This window comes from Phoenix dactylifera, chromosome 8 (assembly GCF_051530095.1).
Source record: "Phoenix dactylifera cultivar Ajwa chromosome 8, Ajwa_hap1_PhDact_Kaust_v1.1, whole genome shotgun sequence".
NCBI classification, from domain to species: Eukaryota; Viridiplantae; Streptophyta; class Magnoliopsida; order Arecales; family Arecaceae; genus Phoenix; species Phoenix dactylifera.
The window spans coordinates 31,796,321-31,817,465 of NC_143197.1; the positions used below are offsets into that span (position 1 = coordinate 31,796,321).

Here is a 21,145-nt window from a genome sequence, read left to right on the forward strand (position 1 = left end):
TATAACCTGCTTTAGAAATTTGGTTTCATATTTTAGAAATTAAAAGTAGATCCTAATATCGGAAAAATAAGTTTTATAGAAAATACTTTATATATATATATATAAGAGTACAACGGCCACTCATCCTACTCTACTGTAGGAGCAGCCAACAGAATCAAGGCCTACAATCTGGCTCGGAGGGAAAGGGGCGGGGTGGCGCCCTCGTGTTGCACCCCTTTATATTTTTCATAAAATCTGTTTTACACGGAATTATGTGCTGCCTGAAAAATAAGTTTTATTGAAAATATTTCATTTATATTTTTCATAAAATCTGTTTTACCCAGGATTATGTGCTATGTGAATATTTCTTGTACTCAGGTTCATAAACGATCAAGCTATCCCTTATGAGTGGTGGAAAATTTTACGGATAAATAATCCATATTATATTTTGAGTACTTCATTCTAAACTTCATGCACGACGTGCTTCCTGATTTGTTGAATCACTTTACGGGCTGCAGTGTAGCAATTTTATCACGCTACCAAGTTCATACCCTCCAAAGAAGGCTTGTGGTTGCATAACATTCTTTTGTACCACATTGATCAAAAAGCATTAGTTGGTTGTGTAGTTGTGTACCGCTAGACTGCACTACCAAATACAATATTCACAATGGCCAGCCAATACATCCACTTCATGCAGCCTCCAAGAACTCTCAACATTCTCCTTGTGAATAGAAAACAACATTGAAAGCCACCAAACCAATTTAAAAAGAAATGAAAAACACGACATGAGGTTCCACATCACGCATTCCATGCAAGTTGAACATTTGGGGGAGAGAGAGAGAGAGAGAGAGAGAGAGAGAGAGAGAGAGAGAGAGAGAGAGCCAGGCAAACAGTACCACACCACCAAGACCACCTTTTTCCTTTCTCCACTGATATATGGAGGATGTTTTCTAACTAAGCTTTGAGTTTTTTATTATTTCTCTTCAGATAATCATAGTATTAGGGTTCCATGGCTGTCCTAGCAGCCTCCTTTTTCTATCTCTAGCTTTTCTCCATGCATGAGAGCAGCCAGCCACTAAATCCCTAAACACTGTTTCAGCATCAGCCTTAGAAGCTTAAAGGTTAAGGAACTCTCTCCAAACCCCATCTACTCAGCCAACGCTACCATAAAAAATACAGACACCAGAAAAGAAAAGAAATAAACCCCCCCTCCCCCTCCCTCCTTTTCTTTTCCTTCTCTTCTCTCTATGTCTCCCCTCCTTTCCTCTCCCTTCGACTTCTTGTGGATGTGATTCTCCACCATCTCCAAACCCCATCATCCTTAAAAAACAAAAAGAGAAGAAGAAGAAAGAAGAAGAAAAAGACCATGGTTTTTTCCTCAGTTCCAGTCTATCTTGATCTCCCCAACTGGAACCAGGTGAGTTTCTTCCCCTTCTCTCCTCCCCTTATTTCCAAACTTCTCGCCCCAAGCTTCTTCATCAAAAAAGCAGATTAAAAAGAGTGAAATATTCCCACCCTTTTCCCCATCTCTTCTTGAATATACCATGTTTTTTTTTTCTTCTCTTTCTTAATCTTTTTTTTATGTATATTTTTCCTCTTTTCTATTTGCACATATATATAGCAGCAAGCTCATCAGCCACCAAGCGCTAGCGGTGGCAGCGGTGGCGAGGCCCACCAGCTCCCTCCAGGGTTGGCCGCGCCACGCCCTGAGGCCGGGATGGCAGCCGGGTCAGCGAGGCCCGTTTCGATGACCGACAGGGCTCGCCTTGCTAAGATCCCTCAGCCTGAGCCGGCCCTCAAGTGCCCGCGCTGCGACTCCACCAACACCAAGTTCTGCTACTTCAACAACTACTCCCTGTCGCAGCCTCGCCACTTTTGCAAGACCTGCCGCCGCTACTGGACTCGCGGCGGCGCCCTTCGCAATGTTCCCGTTGGCGGTGGCTGCCGCCGCAACAAGCGGACCAAGTCTTCCGGTAGCTCCTCAAAATCCTCCACCACTGCTGATCGCCAGGCCGCCAACGCCTCCTCCTCGTCGTCCTCCACTGCCACAAGTGCCGGCTGCGCAATTCTTCCGAACATCGCCCCGCCAACCCAGTTGCCCTTCATGGCCTCCTTGCACCCTTTGGCCGACTATGGTGGTTCCTCCAATCTCGGGCTGACCGGGATCCATCCCATCGAGCAGCTGGATTATCAGGTGGGGAGCAGCTCGAGCATCGGCCTCGAGCAGTGGAGGCTGCAGCAGATCCAGCAGTTCCCTTTCCTAGGAGGACTGGAGGCCCCACCGCCGCCACCAGCACAACCGGTGCCGGGACTGTACCCTCTCGATGAAGAAAGTGGGGGCGAGGGCTTCGCCGGTCAGTTCCTTCCAAAGTTGTCAAGCTCCGGGCTAATCTCGCAACTGGCGTCGGTGAAGATGGAGGACAACTCTCAGCGGCTCAATTTGCCGAGGCAATATCTGGGTGTCCCCGGGAATAATCAGTACTGGGGTGGCGGCGCCGGCGCCGGCACGGCCAGTGGTGGCAGCGCCGGGTGGACAGGGGATCTCTCGGGCTTCAACTCTTCAACTTCAGGCAATATCTTGTAATTCCCAGTTCTTATTTAGTGGTTCTCGCGTTAACCCTCGCCCTGGAAGCTTAATTTTTGCAATGGCTTCGGAGAAGAAAGAAGCACTTGTTTGCTACAACCTTTAATGTACTCGCGTTAAAGGGTACTGAAGAAGCTAGGAATGGTAGGTCAGTTTCTTGTTTCCGGGCGAATATATTGGGCTGGTTTTTAGATTTCTGTATCCTTCCTTTGTATCTTACAGAATGCCTACAGACGTGGTGCATGAGTTTGATATCTCTGACATCGAGAGTTGCTTCTTAAAAAAATGGACATGAGCAATGTATGTTACTTCATTGTCTTGAATAGCTTCTTGTTAACACTAGACCTATTACTACTGCCATGTGACGAGAAACTATTAGATTTGCTCCTGTGTTTGTGGATGTAGTTTACTTGATGATTAAGTCTTCTTCATCTTACGAAACCACATATAGAGACTGATTTATTCTTCATTGTTTTAAGCTAGCCTCTTTGGATCGTCATAGATAAAGCAGGGTCAGATATAATTTCTCTCACCCAAATAGTTAACCAATACATTGGAAAGTTTAGCTATTCTGCGTTTTTTTTTTTTTTATGAACCAGGAGCTATTCTGCCATGTTGAAATGTATGTGATCTACAGTGGCAATATTATTGGCATCATGATATTTAAAGTTTCGGTCTTCCAGAAGACAGCAAATGTGAGTAGCTAGAACAGTCATAGATTATCTTACCATAGCTACGACCTGAAGCCTACTGGTCTCTCTCTCTCTCTCTCTCCCCCCCTCCGTCCCTCCCTCTCTCCTCTCTCTCCATGCAAAATCCTGAATATATACGAAGTTTAAACTGGAGAACTGGCTCAGGATGGGCACATATTCTCCTTTCGAGGCTTTTCTTTACTGGAAATACGAGTGCATTCCGGAAGTGAAAGTTCTGAAAACAAGTATCATTTCTCCTCTTTCGAGAGATTGTCTGATTGAACAATCGCATTGGAAGAAGTTTCTAAACAGGTCTCGACTGCCACTTCCTGGTTCCCCGTGCATAATTTTTACCGACTGCTTTGCTCGTATTTGCCATCAATACCATGTCCCCACATTGGAGGCTGAGAAGTATGTACATTTTGGAATTCAAAATAATAACTACCTCCTCAGTCAGTTGTAGTCAAAGAATTTTGCCATCACCCATATCGATGCTGCCTGCCTTCAGATTTCTAGAGTTTTGAAGCCTATTCTTGACTGGCAAGTGATATTCTCTTCTTCCACTTTGTCTTTTCTTGGTTCTGATTTATATAATGCCTTCCCATGGTCTCTAGATTCTATACTATATGTGTATATATATATATATGTTTGCGTTTTGAGGTCTTATATTTCCACATTACAAGCACCGTTTTGTGAAATGGAACTTATATTTATTCTATATCGATCCTTGCAAATCCACCAAGAGATCCTGGTTGCTGTCCTTCATTTTAATTAGGAAGGTTCTTTTCTCTACATTTTGCTACAAAATTTATGTAAGCGCAAAACTACGAAGTCCCAAACATCCATAAATCGCACAGGCACACAACACCTTATGTGAGAGACAGAGAGACAAGCACTTTATATCGGCATATACGCTGTTAGATTTGGTATGGGTTCTGCCTCGAATCAGAAGAACCCTCTAGGCTCTAGCTAGTTATCCTTTTGACTACAGTTTTAGATTTTAATATTGCACATATATTCATGTAACCTCCTGGTTGGGTTGGGGGGGGTGAACAAAAGCCGAGATCTCACAAAAATTCATGCAGCCCAAAAAATTCTTTCATTAGAATAACCTAAGACCAAAGCCAGCCATGGAAGGAGCACACACATGCACTGAAACAAGAGAAAGGGAAGGGAAGGATCGCGGAAATGATAGCTAAAGGTGAAATCCCCAGAAAATCCCTGTTGGTTTACCTGTCGCTGTCGAAGGGAATCTGGTTTTACGTCTGCTTTCGCGACGTCCAATGCAGGCTCTGTTGGAGGGAATAAAGCGACCAAACCAAGCCCATGTATACACTGAAAAAGAGAGAGAGAAATCCTCCCTTGTGTTATCCTGAGCAGACGACAGCATTATGATATAAATGGAAACCAAAATCGATGGGGGGCTAGAGAGAGAGGGTTGTACGTACAACTGAACAAGTGGTAGGGTGCAACACAAAACAGGCTTCCTTGAAGGAAGGGAGGTAAGCATCAGTATACTCATAGTTATTGGGCGATATCTGAGGATATTTTTGTTTAGAGAGGAGGAGAAGGGTGTTGTGGTGTGGGAGAAGTGATGGCAGCTTTAACTTTTTTGAATGGGCTCCTGTAAGGGTCTTTTATGTTGGTTTCTCCTTTAGTACATAGCTTACAGGGCGAGAGAGGGAGGGAGAGAGAAGGTGGAGGGGGCCCCGAGAATCCATGCCGGCTCACGTTGCCTCGCATGAGCTCAATCATGTTCCTAATCGTGAGTGATCCATCAACAGACACCTCAGGTATTGCATTCGAAGATGACATGACACATTGTTTATGATATCAAAATACTAGTTATAAGGCTAAACAAGGACGATCTCTCTTCCAGTGTTTTCATGGGTTGTAATGAATTTGTTGGCTCAAAGAAGTTTATTTTAATCATTCTGTAAAGAAATTCATGCTTGAAGTGCTATATATATACGGTTCGATGGTAAATATTTAATAAAGTATCGCAGGGTCCAAGAACCAATTAAATCTTGATGATTAATGCGGTTTGTTGCATTGTACGTCTACACCTACGTGCAAACGAAGACTGCAAGTCAAGTACTTAATTCCTTCTTTCAAAAACAAAAGAATGGTGCATGGGGAATGACTTAAGGTGCATAACATATGCTTATTATAATTTAATTGTGGCTTTGCAGAACGTTAATGATGGCTCGATCGGCACTTGAAATCGTTACCTTAAAGTTGCAAAGAACGTTGTCAAGTGGCAGAACTATAAGCTTGAACCTTGTGACACATGATTGCGTTAATTATTAAATTTTCTACTACTTGCTTCTGTCTAGCAATGGCGAAATTTCGCTAGCGTCTGTGTTGAAAACAACCCTATGAAAGACATTTTTATAATGTTGTATATGGCCTTATCAAGGACTTTCATATGTCACACATACTTAAAAAATCTAATATTCATTCAGATTTTCTAAGATATCTTTTACGTACAGTAGTCATTTGGCTTTCCTCTTTCATGACCTACGTGAGAACATCACCCATATCTAAGATATATACTGTTCACGAGGTCATGTTTCGAATCCTTCTTGAATTCTCCCAACCTTGAAGAGCGATCAAAAATTAAACAGGATAAAGTCTGGTGTCTCCTCCACTTTGATGTGATTACTGGAATCTTCAGTGTTGGAGCGACTGAGAAGACCCTTCGCATCGTTTTATATATATATATATATATATTGAAGGGAAGACCTTCACATTGAAGGTCTTCCCTTCAATATGATCCGGTTAGCATAGATGGCTTGTATGGTTCTCTTAATGTTTTCAGAGATGGTTTGTTTTCATTTGCCCCATCGACTAATAAAATGCAGCAAAGCAAGCTTTGACTGTGCTTTAGTGGGTGTGCTTTAGTATCTTGTCACTAACTTTTGCTTGGCTCTTGGCGTGACTCATGCTATGCTACACGACATTGAATATACCACCAAAGGAGTTGGTAACAATTGCATGCGTTATATCGGAAGTACAAGTTTATGGACATTTCTAGGGGGATGAGAACTTGGGATCGTCTTGTTTCCTTGAAAAGGATTAAACAACTCTCGAAGAGGGTGAGAATGTACAGTTTTACCTGAATGGTGACATTTTTATTGTATTTTCTTAGAGATGGAGGGAGGACCAAAAAAAAAAAAGGAACTTAACACCAGGTTCTTAAATTGTTTAACTGTCATTTACACAATTAATATTGTAGTTTAGTTCATTGGATACAATTAGATTAGCATTTTCCAGAGCTGTCTTTATATACAATTATACCCATTTTGAAGATAGTTACACATAAAATGGCCATCAAAATCAAAAGGTGGGAATACGATTTTCAATCAACATAAATTAAATATAAAATGGTAATCCAAGGGATGGACCTCAATTACAATAAAAAAAGAAGGGACCAATTATATTTTGCATTTCAGTTACCAATGATTCACCTACCATAATCTTTCTCCGACAATACTCCTCCCCGCCCTATAATAGGAATCGGATCGGCGTCATTTTTTGAATAAAGGAACTAGACCAATGCCTTGAGCTAAGCCTCGGGCAATTGATCTGTCAAGATAGAGGAGAAGAGAAGATGAATGTCTTTTCTTACTAAGTAGAAACCATCCATAGCCCACCTTTTATAAGAAGATGGCTACCGTATACAGCTCATGTACAGTTACAACGGCTATATTACAACGGCTATATTATCAGGTCATGTCACTAGCTAAGCTAATATACAGCTAAGCTAAAGCTAAGCTAACATCTTCCCTCAAACTCAAGATGGGAGTGAAGCTAACATGATCTACAATTCTTATTGCCCTCTAAATACATAAAACTGACTCTAGCTTAGTGACATGCATGCATACCTGCATCAGTTAAAAGAATACAACCCTGGTTTACCGTTTACTAATTTGCCTCCATCAACTGGGTTCAGTCCAAATTAACTCCCAAGGCGCAATAGAGCTCTTGCAAAGTATAGCACTACTTGCTCTTTCCAGAACAAGTCTTCTGCCATCTCTCTGAATGGCTTTTATCACCCACCCAGGCCAACTTAGGCAAAGTTGTGCAGAGCTCTAAAGAAACCCAACAATCTAATGGCCTAAGATACGTGTTTTCCAACTCTAAAGGAAGCCTGGCCCACCTCGGTCAAAAGTTTAGAAAAAAGTAGGAAGAATGAGCCATGAGTGTTCTACTCATTTGTCACCTCTCATTACCAAATCCTTCGCCAGCAAAAAGTTGAAAGAGAGGATGCTTGTGCTTGTTTTCTTTCTCTTCTCTCTCCTCGTCAACTCTATTTAGTAGGCCAAGGCTTACAAACCATTGAAGGGCCCTTGCGATGGGCCAGTTGGGGTTTTGCATCCACTTTATTCCGTGGAAGAAAAGTCATCGTTGCGACCGCCTGACGCAACAGTGATGTCTCGGGCCTCCAACGAGAGGCTCCTACTTACGTTCAGATAGTAGGCCCATTGGAATATTAAAACAAGCACTAAAACAGAGGCTTGCTCATAGCTTCTACTTACCAGCCAATCCTCATTGGAATGCCTTTCACATTCAAGCACACCAAACAACTTAGCTCGTCTTATGGCCATCAATCATCATAGAAAGTGAAGAAACTGACAGAGCGACCAAGGAAGCTCAGAAGATTGGATCTACACTAGTATTTATTGTCGTCCTGACTGTATTGCCTTCAAAGAGGAGTTACATGGTTGTTTGGGATTTTTTCTTTTTTTCTTTTTTTTTTGGCTTTAAAACTCCACTAGGTATCGTCGATTTTGGCCTTATATTTAAATACATTAAGTTAGAGTCATAGGCGGCATACGATTCAGCATTATATGGTCAAAGATTGAGGGATGATACTTTGGATTGGCTCAGCAGCATGTTGTTCGGATCAGTCCATGAACACAAGCAGCTATTCATGAATTTGGAGTTGCACAACAGGGCACAATTTAGTTAAGAAAAAGCTTCTTTATTTAAGATTTTTGACCTTTTTGTCTATCAAAACTAAGCAAATCCACAACCACATAGTATGCCCTACTGGTACTTTCTCTTGAGGGTGCTGCTCCATAGATTGAATGCCTTGCCACTTTCTTGTATTTTTGAGGTATAATAGTTTGGGTTGTTTTTGGAACTCAATGGAATCAGTAAATTCAAGACAATGTCTAATTTCGATATACACAACCACGTTAGTTCGCTTCACATAGCCAAATCATGAAAAATCAAGTTAAAGCTGAATTTTTTAATAGCCCAAACCCGACTAGTTGTCACTGCTCATTGACTTGCAGATTAGGTTTTCAAGCACTAGGTGTGAATGATTGACAATTGGACTCCAACATAAGCATCCATCAATATCAAACAGAAATACTCATTTGTCCTTCTATTAAGAAAAACAGCACAAGATCGCACCAATCCTTTCATCAAGGATATTGAAAAATAGCTTTCGGAAAATAGCCCTTTACTTGCTTGTCAAAGAAAATGACATAGCTTCACATGGAAGATGCTGTAGTCCTGCAGCTTGCGAAGGCAACAGCCTAGATATACAACTTTATCCAAAATGATCTCCCCAGAGCAAAATACAGTAGAATGTTCCAGCTGATAGATGCATTCTCAAAGATCCTTTCTTCTTATCCAACCTGCAGTTCCACCTAGTTTATAAAGCCAAGCCTCACAGGATGGTAGACATTCAAACCTGAAGAAGCTGGTCTTCTAGAACTCAGTCCTGAAACAAAGAGGACCAGAGGAATCTTCACATCACTGCAACGTTTTATCATATTTCTCTCTACTAAAATTGAATAAGGCCACACTACATCGTGCTATATGATACATTACAAGGATTCCCTCCATATTCTCAGTCATAGGCTCTCCAACATAGGCATAACCCCAAACTCAAATCTAACAACACAACCCATATTTAATCGGAAAGGCAGGTGATATTACACCTCCCACGCTTTCTGATTAAAAAACAACCCTCCATCACTACTAAATCTATATTCCAAACTCAGTACATAACAACACGATCCATAAATTAAAATCGGCAGGCAGGCGACCTTCCACCAGCCAATCTTCATATCAATCTTCCTCACCTCAACAAATTGGCACAAAAGTAACAATCCAACAAGGAGGAAAAGGTTATAAATCAACAAGGGCCGTGGAAGTTGGAATTTCTGACTGTTCAGCCTCGGCAAGGACCTCGAACTGAGTGCGAACCAAAGATGCAGCCTGAGCCTGAGTCTCCTGTTGCTGCTCCATAAATCGGCTCATGCGCTCGAGCAACTGCACCGCCTTTCTCTTGCCCCTGTCTGTGCCATTCATTGCAAGCTCATGCAAGGGTCCTAACACTCCGCAGTCCTGCGCCATGGCTAGATAATGGTACTGCTGCTCCCCACTACATAGATGCAGCAGAACAGCTGCTGCATTCTCTCTATTCCTGGGGGTTCCACTTCTGATCACCTCCACCAGCACTGGCACAGCCTCAGCAGCTCCGAGTGCAGCCTTCCCCTCAGGGTGACTTGACAGTATTGCTAGTATAGCCAGTGCTTCGTCCACCATCCCCCCTGCAGGCTCTGTTAGAAGTCCCATTAGTAATGGAACCACGCCAGCTCTCACCGCCTTTCCCTTATTCCCCTGGTATATGCACAGGTTAAAAAGTGCTGTTGCCGCATCCTTCTTGCCTCTCTGGGTGCCTTCACTCAGCAGAGATACAAGTGCTGGAATTGCCCCTGATGCCCCGATCATTACTTTATTTTCATCTACAATAGATAGGCTGAAAAGGGTGGCTGCAGCATTCTCCCTTGCTTCCATGCTACCATTCCTCAGCACATGCACAATTCCAGGCACAGCCCTTGAAGCAATAATGTTTGCCTTGTTCTCCTCGCAGATGGAGAGATTCAGAAGGGCAGTAACTGCATGCTCCTGAATGCGTGGGTCAGCCGTGGCAAGTAGATTTACGAGGCGAGGGATAGCACCAGCCTCAGCTATACAGATGCGGTTGTCAGCATTGCGCTTGGCTAGAAGACGAAGTTCTCCAGCAGCTGATCTTTGGTCTTCGAGATCGGGGGAGGATAACTTGCAGAGAAGTGCATCTATATTAGCACGTTCACTTGAGGAGCAGGCTGAGGAGGGCTTACTAGGCCGGGTAGGTCGCTTTGGTAGCTCCACACCATTGGCTTCACACCAATGAGCTATAAGGCTGCGGAGGACAAAATTCGGTGTTATTGACACGTTGGACAACCTCTGCTGCGTCTTTGGGCAAGTGTCATGCCCAGACGCTAACCACTTCTCAATGCATGTACGTTCATATGTCTGTAGATAGAAGATACATTACAAGGAATGAGATGAATCTTAATAATGATGGGGTGGGAAAAAAATTGAGATTGAGCAGGTACCTGTCCAGTGGCCACAATGACTGGATCGCTCATCAGATCCAGCGATATTGGACAGCGGAAGTCATCTGGAATGACCAGAGTTTTAGGCTTGCCATCGGAAAGAAATTTAGAATTTGCTGGAGTGCCCATTTCAGGGTTCTGGGTCTGCATAAAATCCTTAATCTTCTTTAGCAACATCGACATCTTTTCGATGTTCGCTCCAGGATCTCCACCGCCACTGGCAACCACCATCTCATGTAAAGCTAACGATTCTTGTTTGAGATCATAGATAGTCATCAATTGTAATTTTTCTGCTAACTTTCCCAGGATAGTTGGATCTGCACTTGCATCAGTGCCCTTATTGTGTAGGGATAAAAGATCACCATATAGCTCAGGATCTGGCATATCAATCCGTTCTTTGGCTCTTTTAAACTGAGCATGCACAAGCTCAACCTGTACAAAATGTTTATCTTACTGCATATTTCATCAAGAACATGAACTGGGCGCAGGCTTAGTTCTTTAAGATAACAAAGAAAATTGAAAACGGTCGAACTATTGTTTAATAGCAAGATTATGTGTGCTTGCTGATGTAAACAGGATGGGTAAAAATTATGTTTAAGAATCAAGAATCTAACTGCTGTAGAGGATAACCATACCTGCTCTCTAACTTCATCTGATATGTCAAGTTCATCAAAGGAAATTCCACCCAAAGCTTGCTCCAATTGAGCAGTTACTTCCTGGAACCTTTTCATTATCTTATCCCTCTCAAGAACCTGAGATTATAAAGGCAAATATAGGCATATGGATTCAAACGTGGATGTAACAGAGCATCTGCAGGCAGACAGCATGTATTTATCGACCAACCTAAGCAATCTGTTCTCCTCTAAGTAATCAAAAACAGATACAAAGGAAGCAGCATAAGAATGAAAAGCAAGCTACACAGGCTGTGGAGCAGAAAAGGTGGATCATGGCAGTCTTAACAGAGTGAGATTAATCAATTTGATCTAGCATTATTTTTTTTCAAAATAAAAACAAAAGTACCATGCTACACTGGTATCCAGGATGCAGTTCTTTGGAATTCTGATATGTAGAAAATTCATTTTGAAACAGAACAGATTATCAAAACATAATTTTTGGACCTATGAGCTATAAATCAAGAAGCATCCACATTAGCATTTGGTAGGAATAATTTCTAACGGTAGGAATTTTCTTATCTCATTCCTCTTCTCGTCGATCTTAATCATCAATCTTCTCATGAAAGCAAGGAAACAGAGATACATGTAAGTTTCCATGTTTTTTCCCTTTGAATTATATGAAGCAGATATGGGGTAGAAAACCAGGCTCTCCATCTAACCAAGGAATTCCATGGGTACATCTGAAGCAATGCATCTATATGATCACAGCATCTCTACTTCCGTTCTGCTATTGCCGTAGTGGATGCGCCAAAAAGAATGAAGACTAGATACAATTGCATTATTACTCAGAGTGGTGTAGCCTCACCGCCTGAAACAATAGATAGACTATAACCTACTCCTTGCAGATCTACCACCATCTTGACCAGTTGCCACTAATTTTTTTGAGTGAGCCCATATATTGCCGAATCATCTGGACTTAAATGCAGCAGCCAACAACTTCATCATTATAATGTTCATAACCAGGGATGAAGATAAAGCTTGTGACCAATGACTGAAAAGATCCACAACCACAAAAGTAATTACCTAGAATTTATGTACGTATTAAAACCACAGAATCTAAAAAGCATATATTCTTTTCTTTTTCGTCGTAAAACCTCCAATTAGCTGTTTTTCTTACAAAGCACATCCATCCTTAACTTCCATATCCATTCCGAATATTCAGATTTCGATACCTAAGTGCAATAAAAAAAATTCCACGTTTTGATTCAAAAATATTGGCAGCCCAAACCCCCCAAGAAAGGGCAATTTAAGCAAACCCTCCATACTTCAAAAACCTCGAGTCCGGCGATCATCCAGCAAAAGGAAAAGGCCAGAAAAAGGAAAAATGATAGCTTTTTTTGGTTTTGCATGATTTGCTGTTGAATAGTCTAAGATTGTGGCAAGAGAAACGACTCTAGCTGATGAATATCAAATCAAGATCAGAACTTTGACGATTATATGCGAAGAAAAATCCAAGAACTCAAGAAATCTCCAATTTCTACCGAGATCAGAGCAGTGATCGACAAGAAGCCACATTTCCCAAGGAGCAAGGCGGAAGATTAGAAGTGAGAGAGAGCTTGGTATTGGGTTTCCACATACCAGGAAGATCTTGCTCCCTTCGCTGCCGAAGCGGAGGAGCTCCTTGGCGGAGGCCAGGGCGTCCTCGAGAGGAGCTAGGGTTCTAGCCGTCGACTCCGGGATTGGGTCTCTACTGTCCTTAAGCTCGTCGAACATGGGGGCAAGCAGCTTGATCCGCCGGGAGAGGTTCCCGAGCTGCTTCCTGTAGGCGTTCCGGAAGTCACAGATGGCGGCGATCTCCTCCACCATCACCAACAGCCTCTCCACCGCCGGCACCTCCGCCGCCGCCAAGCCTTTCTCTTCTTCCTCCATCGACGCCGATGTATTCTGAGTCTATTCTAATTCTGCTTCTTATTCTTGCTCTTGGATGGAATTACTTGAAGAACAAATAACGGAGGATAAAAGCGGAGAATTCGGGCTCTGCCGGTCTTCCTCTCGTTCTTCTCTGGTTTCTTTTTTATTTTCTTATTTTAATTACCCTTCTTTTTTTCCGGGTGGGGTCCGGATTAGCGATGACGTTGGTTGGTTGTCCTAAAGTTAAAATTTTTTTAAAAAACTTTTATTTGGTCATCCATGATGGTGACCAAAATAAGTTGGCCGCGCACCAATTTGAAAGATGATAGCAAGCAAGGGTTTGTTGAGATTTATTGCGCGGCCTGCCCTCATTAGAATTTATTTAGTTGATCATTTATTTTAATAACTTTAGAATTTAGATCCATATTAAGATAAGTCGAGTCTTAAACTTCATATTGTAGAGTTTTTTTTTTTTTTTGGAGTGGGATAGTGATATTTTTTAACTTTTAATGTGAGTTGGGGGTGTTCTTCTCTTCAAGTGGGAGAGAGAAAGTATGTAGTTTTATGAAAATAAAAAGAGAGAATGTAACACGAAGAGGAAGTTGGGGGTGTTCTTCTCTTCAAGAGGCGAATGGAATTTGTTTTAGTGAGATGAGGTGCTTTAAAAAGTGGGAGTTAGATTTTTTTTTCTACTATTAATACTTGATTTAGTTGGTGTCGATTTTAGATTTGGAGTAGGTACTTTCGACCTACATTGAGTAGTGTGTCGTTATATAACCTCTGTCTAAAAGTAAAGGCATAGAGTCTCCATAGTAACATTTATCCATTATCACATAGATTTTATATTCGAGTCCCCATGCATTCAAATTTGAATAATTATGATGCTGATAGTGTATTCATTTCCTCTCTCTCTCTCTCTCTCTCTCTCTCTCTCTCACAAAAATAAAAATAGAATACAGACATGAGAGGAGCACTAGTTTAAATTTAAGCCAAGCCTGAGCTGATTTGGAATTTGGCTTGGGTGAGCTAATATGTGTTTAATTCATATTCATATTAAACTTGGTTGGTTTTGACCCTTGCTTAACTAGGTAGTGGGATGATAGCGTAAAAATTAGTTGATAAAAATTAGTTCTTTCTTTTAGATAAGCTAAACCCATGACATCATCTCAATTAGAGACAAATAAATTAATCAAGTGCGATTAAGCATATGATCAACAAGTGATTACCTATGTCATAGTGGGTATGATGCTTGAATTAATATGGTGCAAGACGTGGCCCCTTGAATGTCCCTAGAGAGGGAGGAATTGACCTAAACAAGAGTAAAAATGAAGGATGGAAAAGAATTTTCTCAGGAGGATAAAGTTGATCAGCTAAAAGCGTCAACGACCTGATGAAATGTCACACAGGTCGGGACTCGATAGACAGGTGACCATCATTAGAAGCCGGGAGTGGCGGTGCCCTCTGTCCTCAGAAAAGTCTGAGTTGCTGATTTGGTGGTTTGGGCTCTGGAATGGCTGACTTGGGCGTGTCTTCAGACTCATCCCTTCCAGCCGCATTGCTTTCTAGGTCATACACTGCATGAAAAACATGGCTGATAAGGAGAGCATAACACATGAAAACCAAAGACAAATGCACCTGTTTTAACACTTTCATATATAGAGTGTTTTTTTTTCCTCCATTAACTAGTTTTGAAAGCTGCATAATTATGCTGAGAACTGATCTAACTTGAATACATGATAGTCAATGACATTTTAAATGAAATAATATCAATTTTCAATTCTTGGTAAAATCATGTTTGCATGGGAGAGAAGTTATATCGGCATTTCCACCAAAATTACGAAGAAAAGAAAAATATTGATAAAATCAGTTTACTTGTTCATTATTCATGCAATAATTTCAGTTTTCAATTCTTGGCGAAATCATGTTTGCACTGGAGAGAAGTTATATCGCATTTCCACCAATATTACGAGGAAAAGAAAAATATTGATAAAATCAGTTTACCTGTCCGCTATTCATGAACAAGATCTCCTATTTATATCGTGGATTCAGATAACGGGAACTGTAATTATTATAACAGTTGTTATAATAGTTTTGGCCACCTTCTATTATATTGTTGAGATAAATAATATGAAAACATAACGAACAGCCCATCATAACTTGTAGCGGCCATCATTTTCTCTTATATTTTCGTTTTCAGTAAAAGAAATATCATTTCAGGTTTCAAAAATTTTATCTCAAAATTCTCTTCAAAATTGATTATACGATCAAGAATACAATTATTTTTTATTATTGCTGGATATTTCCCTTTATAATACTGCTATAGAGGCCATTATTTCAGTAATTATTTTAGTACTAAAATTTTTAAAAGTTTCTTTTGAGAAAATGATAGCCATTATAAATGCAATAACATTCCATAGTGGTTTCGGTAGGGGGCATTATAACGTGATGGCACATTATATATTTCAAACTATGATTTATAGAGATTTGCAGTAGAAATGGAACGATGAGAAGGGTCCTGAAAGAATATTCAGAAAAATGGTTAAACTCATCAGAAAAGCCTTGTGATTGTTCATTGGTTAGTGTAACTAAATAAATTAGGTAAAATTATAAAATTTTGATATAAACTTTGTCATCAGGGTAAGTGCATTACATTTCAGGTGCATGCGGCTAACAATTTTGACTTACTTGATTCTACGTTTTAGTGATGCTAGTTGGATGCGACCGTTTAAGTAGTTTAGGTTTGTAAAATAGTCTACGTTTTGTATCCATAGAGAAAGTAGTTTCACTTACTGCTGCATCCTGGTGAACGAAGAGGCCAAGACCTAATCCACGTTGCCAAAATGCAGCACTTGTTGCGGTTTGGTGGTGTTAGGAAAATAATTAGCCACCTGCAACATGACAAAGAAGCATACCTCATTCTTGGTTCCATACAAGCACTAATTTTAGGTCTTCTTTTTGACTACCATATGTCAAGAAGAAAGGGACTGCAAACCCACCATCTTCTTTGCTAATTAATGTGGTAGAGGAAAACAACAATTTGTGTCCATCCATGGACCACCGTTGAGCAAGTCTATGACTCCATAATTACCCGAACACCAATTACCTTAACCACTCATTGTGCTTAATATTTCTTCACTTCGATTACCGAAGTAGAACCTCTAGATAGAAAAGCAGCAAGCCAAGTTTGTTTAGATGCAAAACGTTTCTAGTTTTGTAGATTTAGTCCTAATCTTTGCATGTGATGTGTTATGTGGTTTAAGGAGGATACAAAAGTCTATTGTCTATATCATATGGACGTTACATGTTATTGTTTCTTCGACATGTTTTGAAAGGACATGCATCTCATGTTATTAGGAAACATGCCATGAGATACAATGGCCTAAGATGAACTGGCAAGAATTAACTAAGCCATTAGCGCATCTCCAACATGAAGATGTCTAGGGGAAAATTCTATTGAGGTTTCTGGTATGCTCTTCTAGAGGCAATTGATATGCAATAAGTGCTAGGTCTATATAGTATTTTTTCTAGGAAAAGATGCTGTATCTCATTTCAAATGATGCTAAAGTCTATGACCAATTAATTTTGGTAAGCGTAGTAGTTATTTACCAACAATAAGGTTTGAGATTGAAACCTCTCCTATGGAGAGATCGGGTACCAATCGGCTGATGTTGACCTAAAGTCCATATAACTAAACCATCCAAACTTTTTTCCCAACTATTCAAAAATAATAATATTTTTAGTAACGGAAATAATAGCAATAATAATAATAATAATCATCTTGCTAGAAAAATATAACAATAATGGTTTTGGCGGTAGCAGTATCAGTAATAACAATAATCACCAAGGCAAAAAAAAAAAAAAATCAATCTCCTTCGTTTATCATATAAATGGCAGGTAATTTAAGTTTTTCTAGCGTGCTATATATGCGGAATAACAAAACGAAACTTCTTTGATCTTCCCATCTCACATCTTTTGGTCCAAGAAATCAATGCTGCATGTAGGAATTAGTCTACCACTAGCAAATGAAAGAGCCCCATCTATACCATCTAAGAACCGTCGAAGAAGTTACATTACATACAGGTATGTTATTTCTTAATATGCACCTAGACCATTCTGTTATGTCAGCTCAAGCACAATTTGGATCAAGCAAGGGTTATGCTTACTAACCTTGATGCAAGTTTACTTGTATCATCTTTTTTGTCGTAACTTACACAAACATGTTTAGAACTTTTTTTTAATTAATTTCTCTTTATACTTGTAACGAAAATAGTATATTAAAATTAACATTCGTATTATCAAATAAAAATCCATGATTTTTCTTCCGGTTTTCCTAGTTTTTGCCACCTTTTTTCATTTTAGACATCAAGACAATTATAATGGTTGGGAACCTAGAGGACTGAAATGATGAACTCCTTTCAAGCCCATCATGTCAAATTAGGCCCCAAACCAGTCCTGGGAAAAGACTGTTGGCCCGTCCAAGCTAGCTGAGTGCCTCCTTAAGTAGGGCTGGGCTTTTCTTAGTCAACTAGAATAATTACAATATTTGGAGAATTATTAAAAGATTCTCGAATTATTCTCACATTTTCTCTTGACCAAATCATTATTCCCCAGTTAATTTATTCGTGGATTATTTGTAGTAATTTAAGATTTTTTTTATGTGTTATGATACTATGTATTATTTTTATATGTGAACAATGTTTCTCTTCCTATAATTTATTATTTTTGTCATTTCTACACTATTTTTTATGTAAATGAATTTAAAAATATTTTTAAAATCTATATTTTTTTACTTTTAGTATATTTTTCTAATTTTTGCTGTCCGAACACCCGGTCTACGAATTGATCCAGTTGTTAATAGGAGAGTAGAGGATGCCAATGTTGATGTTTGTCCTTGATGAAGACTCCCTTATTCAGTTATTGTTTTTATTTTAGATTTATTTTCCAATTGAAAAGGTAAATTGTTCTTGCTTGCTTCTTTCTTTCTTCTTCTTTTTTTTCTATTTTTTTTTGCTACTAGGACGGACGATTCATATCTGACAAGTATAAGTACACCCAATAAAGTCAGAAAATAGAATATCTCGAAATGTCCGAGGTAGCTCTCCATCTCCATCCCATATGGTACTACCGTATGGCTGGCTATATAGGCGGCCATCCAATCCGCATTTGATTGATAGTTACATTTGCTCTGAAAATGACCACTCTCTTTCCTGAACAAACTACTACCTGCGTTTAATGAGGCACCGGTTTGTTCCAGGCAGTTTACACATTGGACCGACCAACCATACAAAATGGACGAAACCTGTCCATCCCTACCAAGCATGAATCTAGAATAGAAGGTCCCCAGGGCCATGAGTTTTTTCTAGTTGAAAAGCTCAAAGATTTGACTATTAGGTGTCGAGAATCATTGCTCGATTCTACTTCAAGTTTTGTTCTATTTGGTTATCTCACTTAGAATAAATATTCTTTATTTTATTTAATTATTTCTTCTAAAATAATTATTTTTGTCCTTTAGTGATTATCAAAATTTATTTTTTAATGGGCATTAGTTTTTAAATTTAAATAGAAATCAAATATCCATGGACCATGAGATACTCTATTTAAAGGAAACTTTGGTGTCTCGTTTGGTGTAGCATGGGAAGAGGGAGAGATGGAGAGAATAAGAGGTGTCTTTTTTTATGAGGTGAGATAGAAATTTTTTTTTAGCTTAATTTATTAATAAAATATTTTTTCTTTTTTTTTTTTAACATCGGCGGCTCACGTACGGCGGATGTGAATGCAACCAATAAAATCAGAAAGCAAAATACTATATAAGAGCTCTGGCACTGGCCCTAGTCTGCCCAGGTAAAGCCTCCAGAGTGGTGAGCCACAAAGGAAGCCACTCAGTCTGCCGCACAGTTCGTCTTCCGGTATACATGCGTAGCTTGATGGGAGGCGCACTGTCCTAATAATCTACGAATATCGTGGAGCAACAGCCATACCATGGCCAAGTCTCCCTTGAGAAGGAGGTGGTCCGCATCTAGTATCCGCTTCGCAAAGAAGATACCCTTCCAAGCAGCTTGAAGCTCGGCGCACACCACTGACGAGTCGAAGATCCGTCAACCCCTGCAACTACCAGTCTGGCGTCATGGTTCCTGATGACGAATTCCATACCTCCACCTCGTCCGTTTTCAACAACACTACCATAGAAGTTCATCTTAAGACAATTAGAGGGTGGAGGCACCCAGGAGACGAGCACAGTCCTAAACACTGCAAGAGCAGAATGGAGGCCCCAAATGTTCCTAGCTAACTCGGTATGTGATGCCTCGATGATGCTTGATATCTCCGCCACATGCAGTAGCGCTTGGGCCGCCACCGCCCTCAAGTGAAGGCCGCCACCCTCGAAGACTCGGGCATTCCTATCCAGCCAGCAATAATAGGCTAAGTAGGCAGCACGAGTTCTTCTGTCCTCACGTCCAGACGCCCCAAGCCAAGGCCTCTAGAAACCGCAGGAATACCTCGGTGGATACCCACATCTGCCACTGGTTGAGGTGATCTGAAGCACTTATCCATATCTGACTGGCCGCAAACACCCGAAGAGAGCATGGTAGATGGACTCCTCCTCTGCTGTGCACGTCACGCAGATAGCAGGAATCCTCACTCCCTGCCGTGCCAGCACACCTCTGGTAGGTAAATACTCCCAAGCCATCTTCCAGAGGAACAGAGTAATACGGGGGTGGATGTGCATCCTCTATACTCAGCCACCATCAATCTGCTGAGCCGAGGGCCCCCCAACCATCCTCGAGAGGTCTCGGGCGCTCACCGTCGTCCTTTCTGTTCTGCTCCACACTCTCCTATACGTCGTCTCTCCCTCAGGAATCAGCAGGGCTAGAACCCGCTCATACGACTTAGTTCATTAGTTGAGATCTTAACATGCCTGGTTAAAAGCATATAACTTAAATGAAGACCAGTCCTAATGCAATGCATGCCTTTAGATTATGCATCATATGAATAAAACCAAATCAGATTAGGTTTACGTGACCCTTTTGCATCCCTTTAGTGTACTCTAGTTTCCTATCCAATGCTGGTTTCAGTTGAGGTTTATTTAGAGATAAAATAATAATGTCGTGATAGCTACTATAAATAATGGGTAATAATAAAAAAAATAAATTACAAAATTTTTTTTGAGAATAAAGATAAATTACGCTTACATCCAATAATATAAAAAATCTATGCTTATCCCTCTAAAATTTATTTTTATCCAACACTATAAGCTATAACTTAATATAACATTAGTAAAACTATTAACTTTAAATGGGACCTAAATGCCACATTAGAAAAAAATTTATAATGACTAAAATAATCTTACCAAACATAACGGCCACCAAGAATATAAGAAAACACATGTATCCTCCTCCTCATTCTAGGACAATTTTGATTTTTCATATGAGATCATCGGATTTACTAATGTCGTTAATTTAACTAGGTGTAATCGAAGATTTTACTAGCTATAGGATGTAGGTATAATAAACGAAAACCTCTGAGGAATTTTTTTAATTTACTCTTAGAAGAGAAACTCGATATACGAAACTCAAGAAGGTTCAATCCATCTGATTCCCCATTTCCTCGCTTAGCCGGACATAGGCACTTTAGGAAGACAACAATGGATGTAATGGACTACTTTTCAGACAGGGCAGTTACATTCTCTAGTGATGGAGCAACCGAACTGGATGCCTCCTTCCCCATAACAAAAATAAAACAAAGATTCCACTGCCATTCATCAAATAGAAATAATTATTTCCAACCAAGAAGATAACTTGTTTTTATAAATTTTGTTGAATTAAGATGAGCAATGATAAAGTTAAGCTACAGTTGCCACGCTTGTTACATAGCAATCGGTAGTAAAAGAGTAACCAATAAATCAAAAATGTTATTTTAAAAACCTAGTATAATATATTTCAACTATAGTTAAGGTGCCCTAGGGTT

The 21,145-nt window shown here is 40.2% G+C and overlaps 2 protein-coding genes across 3 annotated transcripts; one reads left to right on the plus strand and one right to left on the minus strand.

The window, feature by feature from the left end:
* The first annotated feature begins 947 nt into the window (after positions 1-947).
* On the plus strand, positions 948-2,907 carry LOC103716512 (dof zinc finger protein DOF5.1-like). 2 transcript variants are annotated; one of them, XM_008804538.6, is made up of 2 exons: positions 948-1,396; positions 1,601-2,907. In XM_008804538.6, exons 1-2 carry the CDS (start codon positions 1,346-1,348, stop codon positions 2,561-2,563), a joined length of 1,014 nt encoding a protein of 337 aa, XP_008802760.3. In that variant the 5' UTR covers positions 948-1,345; the 3' UTR covers positions 2,564-2,907. The 2 variants fall into 2 exon arrangements, with proteins under 2 accessions (XP_008802760.3, XP_017700540.3); XM_017845051.5 differs by having other exon boundaries at positions 981-1,396; positions 1,604-2,907.
* A 6,117-nt stretch (positions 2,908-9,024) lies between these two features.
* On the minus strand, positions 9,025-13,369 carry LOC103716511 (protein spotted leaf 11-like). Its single transcript, XM_008804537.5, has 4 exons — positions 12,911-13,369; positions 11,294-11,410; positions 10,659-11,090; positions 9,025-10,575 (listed from the first exon to the last, which is right to left on the minus strand). Exons 1-4 carry the CDS (start codon positions 13,199-13,201, stop codon positions 9,403-9,405), a joined length of 2,013 nt encoding a protein of 670 aa, XP_008802759.4. The 5' UTR covers positions 13,202-13,369; the 3' UTR covers positions 9,025-9,402.
* Between the last annotated feature and the right edge of the window lie 7,776 nt (positions 13,370-21,145).

Bases quoted from the DNA above. Each gene is read 5' to 3' on its own strand.
- LOC103716512 (XM_008804538.6), top strand. From the start codon at position 1,346: ATGGTTTTTTCCTCAGTTCCAGTCTATCTTGATCTCCCCAACTGGAAC. The intron at 1,397-1,600 runs GTGAGTTTCTTC...ACATATATATAG, and splicing joins ATCTCCCCAACTGGAACCAG to CAGCAAGCTCATCAGCCACC.
- LOC103716511 (XM_008804537.5), bottom strand. From the start codon at position 13,201: ATGGAGGAAGAAGAGAAAGGCTTGGCGGCGGCGGAGGTGCCGGCGGTG. The intron at 11,411-12,910 runs GTATGTGGAAAC...TTATAATCTCAG, and splicing joins AAGGGAGCAAGATCTTCCTG to GTTCTTGAGAGGGATAAGAT. The intron at 11,091-11,293 runs GTATGGTTATCC...CATTTTGTACAG, and splicing joins CAGATGAAGTTAGAGAGCAG to GTTGAGCTTGTGCATGCTCA.